The sequence below is a fragment of the Epargyreus clarus genome, unplaced genomic scaffold, assembly GCF_041222505.1.
Source record: "Epargyreus clarus isolate Ecla_fem2 unplaced genomic scaffold, WU_Ecla_fem_2.2 ptg000035l, whole genome shotgun sequence".
Taxonomy (NCBI): domain Eukaryota; kingdom Metazoa; phylum Arthropoda; class Insecta; order Lepidoptera; family Hesperiidae; genus Epargyreus; species Epargyreus clarus.
In genome coordinates this window covers 8,181,708-8,203,296 of record NW_027332240.1, presented here as the reverse complement: position 1 = coordinate 8,203,296, position 21,589 = coordinate 8,181,708, and the positions used below count along the sequence as shown (strand labels likewise).

Below are 21,589 nucleotides of genomic sequence, written 5' to 3'. Positions count from 1 at the left end.
TTAGGTTTTATAAGTGCGTTCATAAATACCCTAACAAGATGCGTTCAGTAATATTAATTATTAAAATAATTCGTAATAATTTGAGAAATGTATTATTATAGAAATAGAAAATAGTATGAATCCCTATTCATACTGTAATAATAATAAGTAATGATTTATAGAGTTACGCAATAAAAAGGCATTTTATCAAATCTTAATCAAATATAATTTATTGACTGTGACACTGGCACTTGCTTATATCAGTTCTGTTATCACTTTATCAGCAGATTTCAATACAAACTTTACAAACATAACATTATTGTGAAATTCCAACGAACATCGAGTGTAATACAAATTATTATATTATAAGTAATTAACGTCAGTGAATTTGAAGAGTTCGAAGCAAGAATAAATCTAAGTAAGTTCAAATAAATTTCTCCTTATAAAAGTTATTGCTTTCATCGTCTTTTAAATTTTAACCAAACTATAGATCTATTTCTAGATGAATATCCGTCGAATAAAAAAAAATGTTACTTTCTTGCATCTTTCTGATTTAATCTCGATTTTTTATTTTCGCCAGCTCATCATTAACAGCAATATTTTTATCTTATGGAATAGTCAACTACATTCGTTACGTTTGATGGTAAGGAAGTGGCCAATGATGCCCATAGCCATTTGTAAATAAGAGGGTATCCATTAAGTGAGCTACAGGTTGGTCGACTTAAAAATCATCATATCTCACGTGAAATTGAGGGGAGTTTCAACTGAATTTCGACTTATTTAAGATTTAAGCTCATCTCTTCCTCATTTAATCTCCATAAAGCCTACCTACCAAACCCATCCCAAAAAAAAAGACATTTGCCATTGGACATTTAACATTGAAATAGCTATCAAGAATGCAGTCCACCTGATGGTACATGCTCATATAGTGTTGCAATCTACCTAAAGTCAAAGACAGATGCATTGCCACTTTTAAAGGACCAAGATCAGGGCCTGATTAACCCTTAGGCTAATTAGGCTGCAGCCTAAGGAGCGAGGATCGGGAGGGCGCGCCAAAATTGTGTCTTCGGCACTATTAATTTCATGCTAGTAAACAAAGTCAAAACTAATAACTATATAAAATAAAGTACAAACAAAGTCAATATTACTTTTGAGGTCTATCGTAACGGTGGGGGCGCGTCTTCGTAACTAGCCTAGGGCGGTCAGAACTCTTGATCCATCGCTGACTAAGATAACTAACAATATTACCCAGTATCTAAGACAAACCTATATAGGGTTTATATGTATCCATATCCTTTTCAATTGTGTACCAATGTATATCTTTTATTGTAATAAATAAATTAAAAAAACTAGGCCTCATGTGTACGAGTAAGTTAGCAGGCATCCACATCCATCAAAACCCAACAACTGCTTCACACTTAATATAAATGTTATGTTGGTACATCTGGTTGGGCCATACTGGTTCTATCATTGTTCAAATGTACAAGTACACATCATATCTATTTCTGTAACAAAGATGCATTGTAATTATCATGTCTCGTTTATCTCTTATCAATAATCCCTTGTGACATGTAGTCTTAAAGATCACTTAACTCTTAATTTATGCATGTGTTGATACATTCTCTAAAATTCTGAACTTATTATTATGTGAAGTTATTATTCATTTATTTATTGTAATTTTGAGATTTATAACTTTTTTTTTAAATGATATTTAGAGAAACATATATTTCAACAAATGTATGTAATTTGTAAATTGGATGATTTGGATGTAATTTTATTTAAGTGTTAAATTTTATTATTATGTATTGCTTATTCTTTCAAAATGTGGAATTTACAGGACTACAAAAAATATTATTTTCTTATTATCCCTAACTCCAGTTGTTAATAAAAAAATTGAAAAATCCAAAGTTTTATATTTCAATCTTTGGTTGGCAAAAATTGCATAAATTGTTTCTCAATAACAACTTTAATTAGATTATTTGTGCTTATGCTTCTGTTTTTAATTCTTGACTTATTTTCCATTCTTCTTCTAAGTGTTTTCTTTCCAATGGTATCAAAATAACGTATGAAACAAGAAATGAATTGCGAATCTTTACTCATAAGCTACTAATGTTTTATTTACAGGTAACAATGTCCCCTCCTAAAGGTTTCCAGTTCGCCATAGACCGTGGTGGCACATTCACAGATGTCTTTGCACGGTGTCCAAATGGAAAGATCAGGGTCATGAAGCTGCTGTCAGTAGACCCCCAGAACTACGACGATGCGCCCAGAGAAGCTATTAGGCGGATCTTACAGGAGGTGAAGTTATTTTTTATTTAGATATATCTTAGTTGGGGCGGGGGGTACCAATCTGATGTATGTGTTCCAAATGCAGTTATTTGTGAATGGGTTGCGAGTTTCATGTGTACATTATGTGGTCCTATTTACGTGGGTGATCCAATGATCCTAGCAATGTCAACAGACACAAATTAGTACTCACTAGAGATGGGTTGTACTAGGTAAATTTGGGACTAGGTATGCCTGTTCCTAGTATTTAAAAATATGTGAGCCAGAAACCTGTTCCACCTAGTCCCATAAAGTCTCATTAGTACAATTTGGTGTGGACTAGGTACTTATTCTTGGACTAGAAGCTAGTTCGTTTATGCCTTAAACGTGTCATGAAAAACGGGAACCGTGTCATACGACGGCGCGACGACAAAAAAAAAAACTACTAATCCGATAAACTACCTAGTCCGATAAAACTACCTAGTCCGATATACCACCTAGTCCGATATACTACCTAGTTTGGTAAACTACCTAGTCCGAGAAATTACCTAGTCCGGGAAACTACCTAGTCCCTGAGCCTATTCCACCTAGTCCCATAAAATACTAGGTACTTATTCATGGACTAGGTACATAGTAAAACTTGGACTAGGTCCGACCTAGTCCGGTAAAATACCTGGTCCCTGAACCTGTTCCAGTATATACACCTCACCTCTAGTACTCACCCCCAAAACTTCTTTATATGATTCAAATCATAAGTTTCTATTTATCTTGGGGTCAACATTGGTTAACGACATATTACTCAATTTTACCAGTTATTTCAAATGGTACATAAAATGTCTTAAAATATATTGACATAATATTATTATGCATGTTTTTTCAGGAAACTGGTAATGCTTTGGATAAGAATGGAAAAGTGAACTCCTCGCTCATAGAATCAATAAGAATGGGCACAACAGTAGCAACAAACGCATTGTTGGAGCGGAAGGGTGCTAAAATGGCACTAGTTATCAATAAGGGTTTTAAGGACCTACTGTATATCGGAAATCAAGCCAGACCTCATATATTTCAATTGGTGAGTTGTGTAGAACAAAATCCTTTCTGGTCTTTTTTTGAAAAGTTATTTACCTATTTTAAGACAATAATATTGTTTTGCTTTATTTATTTATTGCATCAAACACACACAAGGTACACAAGATGTTATATGTTTGAAAATGATCTGCATATTTGGCAAAAAAAAATTAAATTAATCTGAACTTTAATTAAAATACAATAGATTCAATTCAATTCTATCTATATCAAAATTATAATAATTATATTATACAGTTGAAAAATGTTCTAGTTATAAGCAAAAACATTTAATTTGGTCCTTCGAGCCGGATCCTCAAAAAAATGCCTTCATGTCGTTATATTTTTGGTCATAGGACATCAAAAGGCCAGGCGTTTTATATAAAGACGTAGTAGAAGTAGACTGTAGAGTGATACCAGCGTTAGAAGATCGCTGTCAGATCGACAAGTCTAAAGCGAAATGGAAGGAAGTTGTCGGCACAACGGGGCAAAATTTGCTGGTCACTAAGGACTTGGATGAAGAAGAAGTTAGGAGAGACCTGAAGAAGTTAAGAGAGAAAGGGATAGAGAGTATCGCTGTCGTGCTCGCACACAGTTATACGTACCATGAACATGAAATTAGGATTGGGAAAATAGCAACTGATTTAGGTATGTTTTTGAATTATAATTATTATGTCTTTTAATTTAAAATTGAAATGTTAAAGCTTGGCAAGGTCATGAAACATTTTTGGACCATATTTCTGCCTCGAAGAATGTTTGAAAATATTTGAGAAGCTTGAAAGTCCATACTCGATGGATATAATAAGGGAAGCTAAACAACTATAATCACTCTTATGTTTTTAAACCTCCCATAAGACCTCTAACAAGATTTATTAGCACTAAAAATTGGGACTAATTGTTTTAAGAGCTTTCTGAAGGACATATATGAAGTAAACTCGCATGAGTAGGCACTAACGGTCACCCATCCTTCTACCAAACTTTGCTTTACTGTGTAGATAAATCAGATAGAATTTAGAAAATTCCGAAATTAGTTATCAAAAAATTTGCCAAAAACATTTTTAATTGTTTTATTTTTATTTGTTCTCACCGTAGCAGCCTTTTTTTATTTTTAGTATTTTTTGTTATAAGGGCTAATTATACATATTTCGCCGTCGCCATGTGCCGGCTTGTTGAAATTCTAACCTGTACTTTCTTCCGTAATTAATTAATTTCTTAAGTCACAAGCTTTTAGTTTAATGTGTACAGTGCCACAACACGGTAAAGTTAAACGATAAACAACAAATGTCTATCTATAACTGTTCCAGAGATAGAGCCTTAAGGCAGACGGACAGACAGCATTTAGTAATTTTTATCCTTTGGTTACGGAACCCTAAAACGATATCAGAGTGCATCGATAAAACTATATTCATCTGTCTCTAACAGGCTTCAAACAGGTATCGCTGTCTCACTCGGTGATGTCGATGATACGCATAGTGCCCCGCGGGTTCACTGCGTCAGCGGACGCCTACCTCACTCCTCACATCAAGGACTATGTGAAGGGCTTCTCTAGTGGCTTCACTGATGGATTGAAGGGCTCTAACGTGCTTTTCATGCAGTCTGATGGTGGATTGACGCCGATGGATTTGTGAGTTATAACTTAATATATCAATGTTTAATATAGTAATAATATATAATGTAATGTTAAATCTTTGTTGAATTAATTGTATTTAATTATATTGAAATTGAATTATAATATTTGCATGCTATTAAATTAATATACCTGAATATGATACAAATGTATATATTGTAAGACCTGTAATGATGTAATGTAATGATTAAATGATTAAATGTCATTAGTCGTAATTAGGATAGATTTAATCGTTTCCTATTAGTGTCAAAAAGATTTACTTTATTAATAATTATAGTAAATCTACCTGATTTTCACCCACAAAAGAACGAAATTTGACGATATTTAGTGTAAAATTGTCATTGTCAATCTTTGATAGGCAGACCAGTGGGTAAATATACAATATAAATGGGCGTAAAATAAGTATTTCAATGGTGTGGTGTAAAGCTATACCTTTGAATTATTTTAAAGCTGTAAAGCTAAGCCTTTATGTAAGTTACGTTAGGTTAGGTTTGCTATACCGCCTTTATATAGGTTAGGATTATTGTATAGTTAGTTATAATAAATATTTTTATACAAGACCTATTACAGATTCAATGGATCAAGGGCTATTTTGTCTGGTCCGGCTGGAGGTGTCGTGGGATACGCGTTTACATCTTACGAGAAAGACACCAGTTTACCTGTAATAGGTAAGTTAAATTTATATTTGAACAAATATGATAAAGAGAAGGATTTGTCTCTTTAAAGTCGATAAAGTCTTCAACTGTTGAACCGTTTTTCTTGCCATTAGAAAGTTATATTATCCAGAAGTAAACTAGGCTATTTTTCAGAAATATTAAGTTTTCAGCGTGAATCTGATGAAAATAATAAGACGGGTTCGAAGAAAAAATGGTACCACGCTGCTAGCCAGTTAGTGTATAATATAATTCTTCGGAGTTCAATTTATAAGAGAGCAAAAAAAAAACAGTGTCTAAATTATACATAGACTCATTTTTTTTTCAGAAATGTAAAGCATTTTACTTTATTATTACAGGATTCGATATGGGCGGCACATCAACTGATGTGTCTCGTTACGCTGGTTCTTTAGAACATGTGCATGAAGCGACCACCGCTGGCGTGACCATACAGGCTCCACAGTTAGGTAACAAAAAATATATCATATTTAAACAAATATACGCACACACATACATATAACAGACGTAAACATACACGTATTTTATGAAATGGTACTACAAACGATGATTCAGATTCATTTGGTCACTGCTGTTCAAGAACATTTAAAGTCGATCACAAATAATTTTGGACTCCTATCAAATTTAACTCCCGTACACATTCTTCATACCAAAACACATATTTCGATGGTCATTATAAGCCAGGAAGATGTGGCGTTAGTGCCTCTAAAGTGAAACCATTAATACTTAGTTCTACTACTACTACTACTGTGGAATGAGGTATTCCCTCAGGACTATGACATGGGGCTCTTCAAGAGTGATGTAAAAAGAGCTCTCCTTCAAAGCCGGCGTTGCATTGGCGACGCCTCTGGTGTTGCAAATGTCCATAGGCGACGGTGACTACTTTCCATCAGGTAGCCCGTCTGCCTTATATATCGTTATGTTAAATATAAAGAAAAAAAGCTACCACATAAAGAATTGGACGGTATTTTAAGGGGCAGTAGAATAGGAAGACTAGTTTGTGGGTGACTTATTATTTATTGTTGACTACCTTTTTTTCGCCGATTAATTTGTGTAGGGGCGCATAGGGCATATGGTTTTTGTGTCACAGAAATTGATAAGTATAGATATCTTAGCCATTAAATGACCTAAACGGCTGACAATCCTGTCAGCCATTTAATGGCTGACATGGTGTAATTTACGCGTGTAACAATGCCGACATGCGCAGTGAAGTGGTGCAAAAATACGAAATCGAAGAAAAAGTGCGGAGAAATATCGTTTCATTCGTAAATGATCTAAAAACTACATTTTTTTTATATTTTTCAAACATGAAAATAGATGACAGTGACAATTAGAATTGTCAAAACTGGTTACATTTTCTTGTTAGCAGTGAGTAATCTTTACTAATCTATGGTCACAGATATAAACACAGTAGCCGCTGGCGGTGGGTCGATGCTATTCTTCAGGTCTGGTCTCTTCGTGGCCGGCCCGGAGTCAGCTGGAGCGGATCCTGGTCCCGCTTGCTATAGGAAGGGGGGACCGCTTACTGTTACTGATGCTAACCTACTGCTCGGTAAGTTGAGTGATATTTTTTTTGGAGGTTGGTATAGTTTTGATGGTGGTAGAACCCTTTGTGGTTCGACTCCGGCGGCACCACCGCCACACCTATTTCTACCTAATAACAGCAGTATTAGGCGCTGCTGTGTTCCGATTTGAAGGGTGTGGTAAGGGAGACAAACTTTTCCGGGCGTTCCAGCTTAGTCCTCAGGGGTAGCGGCGCATCTGTGGCCGACCTCAGGTAGGAATATCTAATCCTATCGGGGGTTGATTATAGATGTCCATGGGCGGCAGTAGCCACTTACCATCTGGTGGACTGCATAATCGTCTGCTACTCTTATATTATAAAAAAAAAAAATAGTTAACGCCAAGCTGCTAGTCCGCTCTGAAGTTTTTGCGAGCAAGTGTAGTCATACAATTTGCTATGGCGACGCGATTCTATATTCAGAACGGACTAGCAGTTTTACGTGGACTATACCGTGACAGGTGCTAACCTCTTGCTAGGTGAGTTGACAGTTTTGTTGTTCTTTTGGCGTGTTTGAAGGAAATTATGAGAGTATTTTTCTTTAATGACAACTAAAATCGATACTATGAAGTTGCTTGTAAATATAGCAAGTTTTGAAGATAACTTTATTATTGTATTTTTTTAAATATAATGTTATGTAGCAAACGATTTTGTATTTCCAGGACGGCTTCTTCCAGAGTACTTTCCGAAAATCTTCGGCCCTACAGAAAACGAGCCATTAGATAAGGACGCCACGATATCCAAATTTAAGAAGTTAACGGACGAAATCAATAGTTTCTTAAAGCAAGATGGCGGTAAAGAGGTAAGTTTATGTAAATATTATGTGGTTAAATATTATATTATATCTTTATTTTACTTTATTATGTCTTTTTTTCTTTTTTTTTGGCTTAAATATGTGGATAATATTAATAATAATGTTCATTTATCACTCTCTTTTCAGATGACAATGGAAGAAGTGGCTATGGGTTTCATAGATGTGGCAAATGAAGCTATGTGCAGACCTATTAGGTAAGGTTTAAAATTTTTGTGAATTACGAATGGTTTGATGGGGAATTCGACTTACGCTTTTATGTCTGTCTGTATGTCCTTTATAGAATAGTAAAGTATGCATTTGATCATGTGATGATCTTTAGCAAAGTTGTTGTGCATGAGCCCACGAAGGTTTCTGAGTTGGTACGATTAATTTTCGATAGATGACTTCACTGTCAATCCAATCAAGGTAAAGGTAAAGGTAAGATGTCAATTTTCAGTTTATGTATGTCATGTTATTTTTTTTAAAACGCCAGCGAAGCCGCGAGCACTCCTAGTATAATTTATACTGATTGCGGTATAAGAAAACAATCAGATTTTTTCGAATAGGGTATGAGTGATAGTGCGCGTACGTCATTTTGTAACGGTCGAACGCGAAAACCTCGAGGTTAACGGGTTGTGTAGTCCGCGCCAAACTGCTAGTCCGCTCTGAAGTTGTTGCGAGCAGGTGTAGTCATACAATTTACTATGGCGACGCGATTCATTACCACGCTTTTATTAGCTTGGGTTGTATGTATGTATGTATGTATGTATGTATTTATCTATGTATCTATGTAACGGAATCTTTGAACTCGATTTTTAACCACTTTGAACGGTACGATTAATTTAAGATTTTGAACAATTATCAAGAACCGAGGACAATACACGATTTCAACAATTTTATCCCATTCTTCTCATCATCAGGATCGTCATCGGTATCGGGATCGTCAATCGGGATTAACGAGTTTCCTTGTGCGATTTTAGCGTGTTTTTTAGTTTTTAAACTATGTATAATTATTTCTATATTCAGAGCGGACTAGCAGTTTTACGCGGACTACAACACATGTTACATTATATTGCAGGGCGTTGACGACAGCGCGTGGCCACGACGCCCGCGCACACGCGCTGGCGAGCTTCGGCGGCGCGGGCGGCCAGCACGCGTGCTCTGTGGCCCGACACCTCGGCATCGGCACCGTGTTGCTGCACAAGTACGCTGGTTAGTGATGCAGTAAGATTGTCTGTGGAACATAGCGCAATTGCTGTATTCCTTTATTGCCGATATTTCGACCCAGTTGCATGGATGTGCACGGTGTAATCATGGTTTCACTTTGACCTCGATCCATGCAGCTGAGTCGAACTATCGGCATTAAAGAAATAAAAAACCGCATATCGTGAGTGCACATTACATAGTACAATGTCTCAGTTCCACGATAACTAGTCTAAAATCATAATTGCTGTAGGTTTGATACGAAATACAGTGTTGAATGTGGAATTTTCGTTTTGCGTGTGGGCACAGACACGCGTGACAAGGAAGGGGCCCTATGAAGATATTTTTCAAAATTTCTTATTTAAGGAATGAAAAGCGTTATTTGTAACTTATTTATACATTATATATATTTATTTGTACGTTACGCCAGGTATCCTCTCCGCGTACGGCATGGCTCTAGCCCACGTTGTCCACGAAGCCCAGCGGCCGAGCGCGGCGGTGTACTGTCCACAGAGCTTTGAACAGCTTGACATGGAGTTGGACATCCTGGCGGCCGTCTGCAGGGACAAGCTGCGTGCTCAGGTATGTGGAATGCCTTATATGTACTAGGCTTTTATTTTTATAATATAAGAGTAGCAGACGAGCATGCAGTCCACCTGATGGTAAGTGGCTACTGCTGCCCACGGACATCTGTAATCAATCCCAGATAGAGATATTCCTGAGGACTAAGCTGGAACGCCTCGGAAAAGTATGTCTCCCTTACCACACCCTTCAAACCGGAACACAGCAGCGCCTAACACTGCTGTTATTAGGTAGAAATAGGTGTGGCGGTGGTGACGCCGGAGTCGAACCACAAAGGGTTCTACCACCTTCAAACCTAGTACCTAATAGTACCTAGTAGCTTAGTACCTAATAGTTGTCTCGTCTTGCAGGTCTTAAGATATTCGCGGAATGTCTCGCGTCCGAGCACGGACAGTGTTAGATAATGGTAGACAATACTCTGGTCAGGTCATATCGGTCAGATATTTGGGTAAAATTAGAATGCTTCGTATATAGGTTTATGTGATTCGGGTCATTCACAAAAGCTTTTATTTGTGCTACAATGAGAAATATTGTAGGTATATTGTGTTTTACTAAAAAAAAAAACATCTTTTAATACTCTTACATTCACCCCAAGACCCGGATTTGCATGTTAAAAATTGTTACAATTTATTTTACAGTTACACAAATGGGGTATTCCTATAGTGCCTCCTTTATAGTTTGTCCTTTTTATGTTATGACATATTTTATGTAACTTCGTTCTTTTCTTAGATGAATGAACAGCAAACACACGCACAAATTTATTTTATTGATTATAAATTAATATAAACTAATACTAAATTAATATAAACTAATTTTAATTTATATTCACAGGGCTTCTCAGACTCCCAAATAACAGTGGAGCCCTATCTCCATTTAAGATACGCGGGAACCGACTGTGCGCTGATGGTGTCTCCTGTAGGAAGCGGGGACTCTCCTACCGCCTGTCGCCATGGAGACTTCTATACCGCTTTTGTTAACAGGTAACGATGAAAATGAAGGTATTTAAGGTGGTAGAAATAAAGGTGGCAATGGTTCGACTCCGGGGGTACCACCGCCATACCTATGTATTTCTGCCTAAAAACAGCAGTGATCTGGTTTGAAGGGTTTGGTAAGTGGTGTGGTATCTTATCTGGGGTTGATTACAGATGTGCAGCAGTAGCTACTTACTATCAGGTGGACTGCATGCTCGTTTAATACTTCAATTTTATAAAAAAGTAACTTTTGAAGTTCAATTCGATTAGTTTATTATTTAAGGACTTTCTGATTGAGTCAGTGAACAGGATGAATGAAACGGATTTGTGTTATAGCTGATAATGATGATTTAGTTAAGTTGCTTGCGATGATTTATTGGCAATAGGCAAATAAATAACATATGTATAAAACAATCCCTTTTGATATCTGTCAAATAGATCTTGTTACAATCATGCGTAAGACTTATTTTATTGTATTAAAATTTTGGGTTTTTGTTTCTTCTTTCAGGTACAAAAATGAGTTCGGCTTCACGTTAGCAGATAGGGATGTGCTGGTGGATGACATTAGGGTGCGAGGGATTGGCCGGAGCGAGGTCGCGAGTGAGGTGGCGCCGCCTAGCGGGAAAGGAACGAAACCTACTATTGAGAAGGTTAGTTTTTAACAGGTTTATGTTTTGTGTTGAAGTGTAAAATATTTTATGTACTTTATATAGAATAGAGGATTTTAGGAGCAGGGCAATTTCTCATTAAACATGTTATTATTTTTTGTTTTGTTTGGTATCTATTGAAGAACTTCACACAAAAAAATTAAAATGTTATGTTATGTTATGTTACAATATCAATTAGAAAGTTATTTACTAATACTTAATATTAGGTTTTTTCTGTTTATATTTCTATTGAGACATTGCAGGCTTGCTTCATAGATTAAATCGGGTTCTTTTCTCGGTTAGGCAAGTATCTAAATAATGAATTTATATGACAGTTATGTGTCCATTGACGACACAAAAAAAAACAGTGCAAAATTATGACTAAAAAGTTTGATTGAAACATTTATAAATTGATTACAAAAAGAGTAATCTAATGTTACTATAGCCTTGAAAAAAATACTTTTACACCCTATTTTTTATATTTTTTTTGCAGACTGTACAAGTTTACTTCGAAGGCGGCTACAAGGACACTGCGATATACCAGCTAGAGAAATTATTACCTGAGCAGGAGATATCCGGCCCTGCCATCATAATGGACAAGCTTTCCACGATATTGGTGGAGCCAGGTAATTGTTATAGCAATATTGTCCCACTGCTGGGCAACTCCTCTTCGAGTGAGTTTTAGGGCATAGGCCATTGTAGGCCAAGTGTGGATTGGTAGACTTACCATGTTTTCTTTCATCGTTTAAGCAAGTCATAATTAATATCTAATACGCACATAATTTATCAAAGGTGCATTCCTGGGATTTGAAATTTAAACCTCCAGATTGAAAGGCCAAGTTTCTACCTCCCGGTTATCACTGTTCGCAATTGTCGAGTTCGTCTTGCACCATTTATTAAAGATTTCTCGGGGTCAAAATCAGAGAACCTATCCGGTTCGCTTATTAATAAAATCAACGGTGCGTTCCAGAGATTCAAACCTCTGAACTCCTCAGTTAAGATGGGGATTTTTAACCACTAATATATCACTCTTTTTTTAAACGTTAAGTAAAAAACAAAATATTACTTCAATGTCAGGTTGCACAGCGAACATAACGAAGTACGGCGACGTGAAGATAACAGTCGGTTCTGGTGAGGGGCGGGCGGTGACTACAGAGTTGGACTCCATACAGCTGAGCATTTTCTCGCATCGGTTCATGTCTATCGCTGAGCAGATGGGCAGGTGATTGTCTAGATCAATTTCTTTTTAGCTTTTAACTATGTGTGATATTAAAGAGAGAAAGTTAGGAAAAGACAAAAGTTTATTTTTACGACGCACTTATTCTGCCACACATTTTTTTATTATTCATGCCTTATATAGTACTGTAAGAAAAAATATTATAAATAACAATTAGTTACTCCGCAAGCGATAATAAGCGATGATATACGAAATAAGTATATTTTTATTACATTTCAATCATTACTTCGTACTTATGTTTATATGCAATGTACATGCAAATTCTTACAGTAATATTTACTTGAAACAAAGCAGCCAATCATTTAGTTCTTTGTGAGTCAGTTCCTGTAAATTTATTTTCTGATTTGATGGCATATTTATTTATAAGATGTTTTCCAACTTAATCGTGAAGGATAATCTTTACAATCAATGATCAATTGATCGACTTCATATAGCCCTCCTTTTCTTCTTAGATTTATTATCTATGGACTCAGTATTATCTTAACATAAGATGGACAATAGGATTACTTATAAGAACTTCGTAATATTCCAGAGTACTCCAACGAACATCAATATCAGTGAACATCAAAGAACGTTTGGACTTCTCATGTGCTCTATTCGGACCTGATGGTGGATTGGTTTCAAATGCGCCACATATCCCCGTGCACCTGGGTGCGATGCAGGAGACCGTGCAATATCAGGTATTGACTGAGGATTGACAAGGTTGAGGGAACTCCTCAATTATTAAGAGTAAAGGAATGATTGTCTAAGAATTTTGTAAGAAATATAGAGCAATTTCTTTGAAGAGATGAGATTTTACGATAGTTGTTGAGAATAAAAAAGATAGTAGAAGTAAGTCCTCCATTATGAGCAGTTGTGATATGTTACTTAAAGAAAGATATAAAGATTATGAAGCAAATTCACTGGAGACTTAAGATCTTATGATACTTATTGTATAATTTAACGAGTGATTTTTCTTTCTCTTAAATAAAGTAAATATATTATGTGGCAAAAGATTACATTTCACTTTAGATTGCGTTTCTATATATTCATGACATTAAAAATAAAGGTCTGTCAGTGGTCTGATAATTACGTCTCGTTCAGTCATTAAAATGAAAATAAAATATTTTTTTATCAGATGAAAGTGCGCGGAGACTCGTTGAAACCAGGGGACGTGCTGCTAGCCAACCATCCCAAAGCTGGGGGGTCGCATCTCCCGGATCTGACTGTCATTACACCTGTGTTTCACAAGTAAGTACTAAGCATTATTTTTACGGTCAAGATATATCTATTATTAAGAAATTGGTTTGTGGTAGAAAACTTTTGTAAGCTACATATTTATATCATTATGTAACTTTACAAGACTCGCAAAAATATTAAAGATGTGTGTGTGTGTGTGTGTGTTATGGAGATTCTTTCATCGCATCTTCTCCATACACAAAACATCTCGTCAAGGGCCTATTCACGTTTAAAAGTAATTCTGTGTACTTAAAAAACCTAACGTTTTGAATTAACTGAATAAACTGTGTTGATTTTATTAAATGAACTAAACTACTAAATAACTAAACTAAATAATTTGTACTAAATAAATTTTGTGTGTAATATTCTTGTTTACTTTATTTTATTTGATTATCGACGTTACAAACCCATCTCCTCACAAACTCCTTACAAACGCCTCCCCCAACTGAGGGAGACCTGACGCTGACTCCATGCTACTTCAGTGTGGATTGTTGTTGTATACAAATATTTGCAGGTCAAATACCAAGCCAATATTCTTCGTGGCCTCCCGTGGCCATCACGCGGACATCGGCGGCCTGACCCCGGGCTCTATGCCGCCACACTCCACCAGTTTAGCGCAAGAGGGCGCTGCCTTCAAGTCCATGTTGTTGGTTGATGGTGGAAAGTTCAATGAAGAGGAACTTGTTGAAGGTATTTGGATGTGATGGAGTGGGAGATGCTAACGTCGTTACTTTTCATTCATTCACTTAATCGTTCAATAATTTTTGTTTACATAACCTTTGGCGGATAATACTCGTTAATAGTTTTTTCTTTGAAGCTTTTCTGTGCTTTTAAGTGCGTGTTCTCTAGGCACAAAATGACTTTAAGAAATGATAGCCTAATGGTTAAAAAACTTGGCCTCGTATTTTTCAAATTTATGTGCGTATTATAAATTATTTTTCACTTGTTTAAACGGCGAAGGAGAACATCGTGAGGAAACCTGCATACCTGAGAAATTAAAAAAAACCTTTCCTTAATATAAAATAATAATTCGTTATGATATTGAATATCATTATAATTATTATTTATATTTTTTTACAGAATTAATGAAGCCTGGTAAAGAGCCTGGATGCTCCGGTACAAGGAATCTGGCTGATAATTTGTCAGATTTGAAAGCTCAAGTGGCTGCTAATCAAAGAGTAAGAAATATCATGTTATTATTTTACTAATAATTTAGCATAATTAATATTGACTGGTATGTAAGAAAAAGTAGTTCTATACAAAGACCAATTTCTGAAAATGTCTATTAATTACGCTTTTTTTATCTTATTTATTTTTCCAGGGTATTCAACTAGTCTCTGAATTAATAGACCACTACAGTTTGATTGTAGTACAGGCATACATGGCGCATATACAGAAGAACGCAGAGTTAGCTGTAAGGGACATGTTGAAGGTAGGAATTATGAAAATACATATTCACATTTTTCGACTCGCGTGGTGGAGCGGTCACCAAACCGGTCTGACGTGCAGAGGGTCCCGGGTTCGATTCCCGGCCAGACAGATTTCTAAATTATGGATTTAGGTTTCTGTTTCTGGACCCGGGTGTTTGTTTATTTGTCTCTGTGTGTCCATAGCACCCACGATACAGGGAATCCTAGTGTGGGGTTTTGAGTATATAAAGCGTTTTTTATCTTGAACTTTTAGTCTTAAAACTTTAATGAATAAAGTTGTACAATTAATGATTTATTTCTTCGAAAAATCCTATCAAATCTCATAGAAGTAGTAAAATAATATTCAATATAATTTTCAGTATTGTAATAAAGTAGTGTAACTTTTATAGGAAATAGCCAAAAACGCGATCTCCAAGACTGGGTCAGCGGTTCTCAAAGCGACGGAGTATATGGATAACGGCACGCCCATAGTGCTCACCATCACGTTGGATAAGGACAATGGGAGTGCTGTATGCGATTTTACGTGAGTATAATGTTTTCCCAACATATTTTTATATATAAAATTTCGAACTGTTCGTAATTTTTCTCCTAAACTGTTTGACCGACTTGATATTTTTTTATGGTGGTTTGGGTTTGTAATTATAGCTGGATACTGTTTGTAACGCTACTATCTGTCTACATTTTGTTTGATGATGTTTTACTGTAGTTTTTAATTTTATTGGACACTATCTGTGATGCTGTTATAGTTCGCCTAAAACTGCTAGTCCGCTCTGAATATAGAAATGAATCGCGTCGCCATAGCAAATTGTATGACCTGCTCGTAACAACTTCAGAGCGGACTAGTAGTTTGGCGCGGACTATAGCTGCCTCCTTGGGTTTTCATATCCTGAAAAAAAAATGGATTGTCTTATAGATCTTTTTCTATTACAACATATCATAAAAAGGAGTTTTTTGTTTCCAACATAACATATTTACAGCTTTATTTAAAAAAGGAATTTTATACTCTGAGAGGAGACCCGTGTCCAGCAGTGGGGTAATAATAAGTTAATGATGAATTGTATTGCAGGGGCACTGGTGTGGAAGTGTGGGGCAATCTGAACGCTCCCCGAGCCATAACACTCTCCGCTCTTATATACTGTTTGCGGTGTATGGTCGGCCATGATGTACCTTTGAATCAGGTAATTATTTAAATTTACTTATTTTCACGCCTTTTGAACTTTATTGGTTTATATATTCATATAGAGGTTTCGATCTTAGAAAAGTAAAAAATGAATATAATACTGTGACAAATAATTTAGTAAGGGGTCTTTATTTAGTAGAGGGTTTAGTAGTACGGAGGCAGTAGTAGTAGTATATAAAATAGAGTAGAGTAGTATATAAAAATAGCATGAAAACGAATATTAAAATTAAATAGACTAATAATAAAAATAATATTAATGATATTTAATTTAAATTTAAAACATCTTGTTCATTAATAAATAATTGTCGGATAGTAAATGTTCATCGTTTCCGTTCATAACCAGGAATTATTAAGATTGTCTTATTTCTTCTTTAATATCTTGATTTGTGGCATATGTCTATTAATCCCTAGGCTTTAAGAAAGTTCTAGGTTCTCTATTATTAATAAATTTAACTTGCAACAAATGAATTTCATTACAGTTAATAATATAATTCTGTGTCCAGGGTTGTCTGAACCCCGTGCAAGTGATCATCCCGCCCGGTTCGCTGTTAGACCCGTCCGAGGTCGCGGCCGTGGTGGGCGGCAACGTGCTCACATCGCAGCGGATTGTCGACGTCGTGCTACGAGCGTTCCAGGTTCGATTCCCAATGTTATGTGGGGTGTTTTGTATTTAGTTTACCTAACCTATCTTAACTTATATTATACAAGGCTCTACACCACAGTTTGTAGTGGATTTAGTTTGATAGGTGGTAGAAAGTACTGAAGTTCGACTCTGGCGGCACCACCGCTACATCTATTTATGCATAACGGATAAGGGAGACATTATTTAATTTTTGTCTATGTCTCACCGTACGTATGCTACTTCAAAACCACCGCGCAAGTAGCCGGCCACACAACTTGGTTGAAATCTTGTTCGTAACTCGTTTGGCTCGTCGCTTATTTCGTTAGCTCATGCGTTAGGTAGCACCGCGAGCCACGAGCCGTTATTTTCGTCTTTGTCCATTCGTTTTTTAAATGCAATATAATAAGTTTCTTTTCGCGACAACATCGCAATACAGTGTAAGCAAGCTTTCCGTGTGTCATCGACGTCGAGCTGAGCAAGTTCGCGATCTTAAAAACCGCGTATCTAAAGTTCTTACGTGTGTCACTAATTTAACATTCGATCATCAACAACCCATTACAGTCCCACTGCTGGGCACGGGTCTCCTCTCATAATGAGAAGGATTAGGCCATAGTCCACCGCGCTGGCCAAGTGCGAATTGGTAGACTTCACATACCTTTGAGATTTTTTTTTTTTATAAATTTCTCAGCTATGCAGGTTTCCTCACGATGTTTTCCTTCACCGTTTAGCAAGTGATAATTAATTTCTAATACGCACATAACTTTGAAAAATCAGAGGTGCGTGCCTGGGATTTGAACCTCGGACCCCTCGATCGAGAGGCCGAGTTTCTTAACCACTAGGCTATCACTGCTTTAAACATTAATATATAACATTCGATAGCCATCCGATTTACGTATATTTTCAAAGTACTATACTTGTAATTTTAATCCTTTATATATAATCTGATATGTGTCAGGTGTGCGCAGCGTCGCAAGGGTGCATGAATAATTTAACCCTTGGAGAGACCAGCTGGGGTTACTACGAAACTGTCGCCGGTGGTAGTGGAGCTGTAAGTAATATAACTCACTCACTTATTTCTACATTATTGATCTGGTAAGGGAGACATTACCATTAGTTGGCCTCAAGGGTTAAAATACTGCTTAAATTTAATCAATTGTATTAGTACTAATATTTATTACGATCGATTGTTCTTTTGTGTTGACTATTAGTTTACTTAGAAAATGTTTTAAGAGCGTTATAAGCAAGTTTTACATAGTTTTATGTAAGTTTCTTCATAATGTTTCACTTAGCGATTAAAGTGAATACTTTATTGACAAACTTTCAAGCGTGTACATTACTTATAATTTTCCTTCACCCTTGTAGCATAATTCTCATAATAATAATTATATCATCATCAACCCATTACTGTCCCACTGCTGGGCACGGGTCTCCTCTCAGAATGAGAAGGATTAGGCCATAGTCCACCGCGCTGGCCAACTGCGTATTGGTAGACTTTACATACCTTATTTTTTTATTTATTTTTTATAAATCTATCAGGTATGCAGGTTTCCTCACGATGTTTTCCTTCACCGTTTAAGCAAGTGATAATTAATTTATAATACGCACATAATTTCGAAAAATCAGAGGTGCCTGGGATTTGAACTTCGGACCCCTCGATCAAGAGGCCGAGTTTCTTAACCATTAGGCTATCACTGCCTTATTAATAATAATAATTATAATTAGCGTGAATAATATATTATTTCGCAGGGTCCAGGCTGGTGCGGTGTGGGCGGGGTACACACACACATGACCAACACTCGCATCACCGACGTCGAGATCGTAGAGACGCGATACCCGATACTAGTGACTAGATTCTCCTTGAGAGAGGGCTCTGGTGGTAGAGGTGAGTGTTATATTCGGAAAAGTACTTTATCATCGCCATCAAGTTTTACAGTCCCATTGTTGAATCTCCGTGGAGTGAGACGGCTTTACACCGTAGTTCGTTACGCTTAGCATTATAATATTTGGAAGACAATGCAGTATGGTACACCATACTACCCGTGTTGTACGAGTAAAATTAATAATAAAATCAGTATAAAAAAAAATAGACCAGCATGCAGTCCACTTAATAAGTAACCGTGGGCTATCTATCAACACAATGACCTAACCCTATTTTTTTTTTATTTATTTATTCATTTATTTCAGACAACAAGGTCCATATCACATATACCTTACAGACTAACATACATAAATATGTCACACGAATAATTTGTCACATATCATTACTTTCCAGAATTTGATCCTATCATATAGTGGAATAATATAGAGGGTGTATTTAAAAAAAAAATGAACTCGTTCGATTCCCGGCTAAGGAAAAAGATATTTAAAAAAACGAATGATGCAGTTTTAGTTTTTATCAAAATCGGCCTCGTAACTCCTTTCAGCATTTTTCGCTAATCGTTATAGTTTCGGATTTGGCCTTGTAGGCCTATTTGAAAAATTCACCCTGTATACTTATAACTAAATCACGTATTTGGCGCGACGTGAGACGCGAGTCTGGTGACTTCCTCTCCGTCCACGGAACTTCCGGAACACAACTCCCTTCGGCCACAGTTCCTCCTTGAGGAAGGTCGACAATTGCTCAGTTGGGACGCGTACAACAAATGAACTAAAGTTCACCGCGTTACGCGCCTCCCAACTTTTCGACCACCAGTCTGTACTTGGTTTTTACCGCCAAATACTCCACTATGTCCGACGGCTTCGTGCTGTAGTGGAGCCGTGAGACATACACGTGCGACACAGGAACGACAGCACTAATATATAAAATTTTTTAAGGGCAATGGAATGGTGGTGACGGTGTGACGAGAGAGCTAGTGTTCAGAAGGACGGTACAACTGTCCGTTCTAACGGAACGAAGAGCATTCCAGCCTTATGGGATGAATGGTGAGTGTAGTGTAGAGTTTATAAAAATAAAGTCAAATAACATTTCATTATATATTTGCTTTTATTATGTAAGAAAATATAATAGATAAATATCATGTAATATTTTTTAATTTAATATACATACATATTTAAGAATATAAGTATGTATTAAGTACAATTATACTATGTATTATGTAGTTTTTTATACAACATCATAGTATAATTTTTGTAGGTGGCGAGGCAGGGTCCAGAGGTCTGAATCTATTGCAAAGGACAGATGGAAGACTTATTAATTTGGGCGGCAAAGCATCCGTGGAAGCATATCCTGGGGTAAATACATATTACTTTATTATATAAGGTGAGAGGAAACCGTCACAGGGAAATGACAGGAGGAAGTTAGCCATTTTTTGAAGTTTGTGTATTTTTTGGCTATGCTATACAATACATATTACTCAATAATAATATTTATAAACAACAATTTATTTAGGTTTCCTTCAAGTAAAAAAATGTGAGCCGTCACGGGACGCCTGGCAGATGTGAAACATCGACATTATTTTGTAAAAGTAATATGCAGAAAAGAACATATTGTGATAGGAACTAAATATGTCATAATTATAAAATAAAATATTACGATTTTTGCGCATGGCGACGCGTCGCCACACCGTACACACTACTGCATATAGACTGTATATATATACCATCGTATAGCGTGGCGACGCAGGCGACGCCACGGCATGCGTCGCCACGCCAGAAATCGGTTTTACGTGCGGCTATAGATGTTTCACATCAAAAATATATTTGGATTGGATGGTTTATAATTTTTGTAGTAAAAATATAAATATATTTACATATCTATATAGTTAAAAAAAAACAATGAAAACAAAATTTTATTACAATTTTAGCTTATACCCTCAGTTTACTTACAGTAATAATTGAATCTCACAAATACAATAAATCGAATTCAATTTTACCCTTAAAAGTACTTATATTACTTATCTTATGTTTTTCAGGACAAATACATAATGAACTCTCCCGGCGGAGGTGGCTATGGGCCCGTGGACAAACAAAGCGACACAGACAAACTGACGGGACAATTCAGCCAGTTCATGGAGAGGGGCAGTGTGTATGAGTATAGGAGTGCTCAGGAATCTGTTTAAAGCACAAACTGACTATATTGGGGTGACCAAGAAGACGTCAAAGGTGTCTCCGTCTGAAGGATTTTGGGCAGCTCGTATCTTATTGCTGTGATGGTTTTTGATTGGAAGTACTGTAAGCAGCGACACATTTCAGTGCCTTCTTAGGTTAAACCATGGGTTACTAAAACGTTTAGAAAACTACGATAGCGTGATTCAGGATACTAGTGGCGCCATCTCTTGGCGAGCAACAAGAGTTGGGCCAAAAGCATGAAATTAAAAGCTTTATATTTTATTCAGCAGAAATAAACTTAGGTGTGAATTCAAACGCTTCGATAGCGTGATTCAGAAAATACAGATAGTGCCATCTATTGGCGAGTAAAGTTAAAATAAAAGCTATATGTTTTATTCAGCTGAAATTAGGTACTGATTAAGTATGGGCTTTGCCTGTGTGTATGTTGGACCCACAATAATCTATTATTAAATATGCATATGTATTCTGTA

The 21,589-nt window shown here is 36.4% G+C and overlaps 1 protein-coding gene across 2 annotated transcripts; it reads left to right on the top strand.

Annotated features, from left to right (window-relative positions):
• The first annotated feature begins 228 nt into the window (after positions 1-228).
• On the top strand, positions 229-21,517 carry LOC140756684 (5-oxoprolinase). 2 transcript variants are annotated; one of them, XM_073092241.1, is made up of 29 exons: positions 229-397; positions 2,104-2,277; positions 3,125-3,316; positions 3,666-3,957; positions 4,732-4,933; positions 5,507-5,604; positions 5,949-6,056; positions 7,007-7,159; positions 7,831-7,970; positions 8,109-8,176; positions 9,040-9,173; positions 9,595-9,746; positions 10,578-10,726; positions 11,226-11,367; positions 11,858-11,990; positions 12,442-12,586; positions 13,134-13,281; positions 13,719-13,831; positions 14,334-14,509; positions 14,900-14,997; positions 15,141-15,251; positions 15,639-15,772; positions 16,316-16,427; positions 16,933-17,064; positions 18,007-18,099; positions 18,798-18,933; positions 19,866-19,973; positions 20,185-20,282; positions 20,963-21,517. In XM_073092241.1, the coding sequence occupies exons 2-29, from the start codon at positions 2,110-2,112 to the stop codon at positions 21,107-21,109; spliced, it is 3,882 nt and encodes a 1,293-aa protein (XP_072948342.1). In that variant the 5' UTR covers positions 229-397; positions 2,104-2,109; the 3' UTR covers positions 21,110-21,517. The 2 variants fall into 2 exon arrangements, with proteins under 2 accessions (XP_072948342.1, XP_072948343.1); XM_073092242.1 differs by having other exon boundaries at positions 229-401.
• The last annotated feature ends 72 nt before the right edge of the window (positions 21,518-21,589 follow it).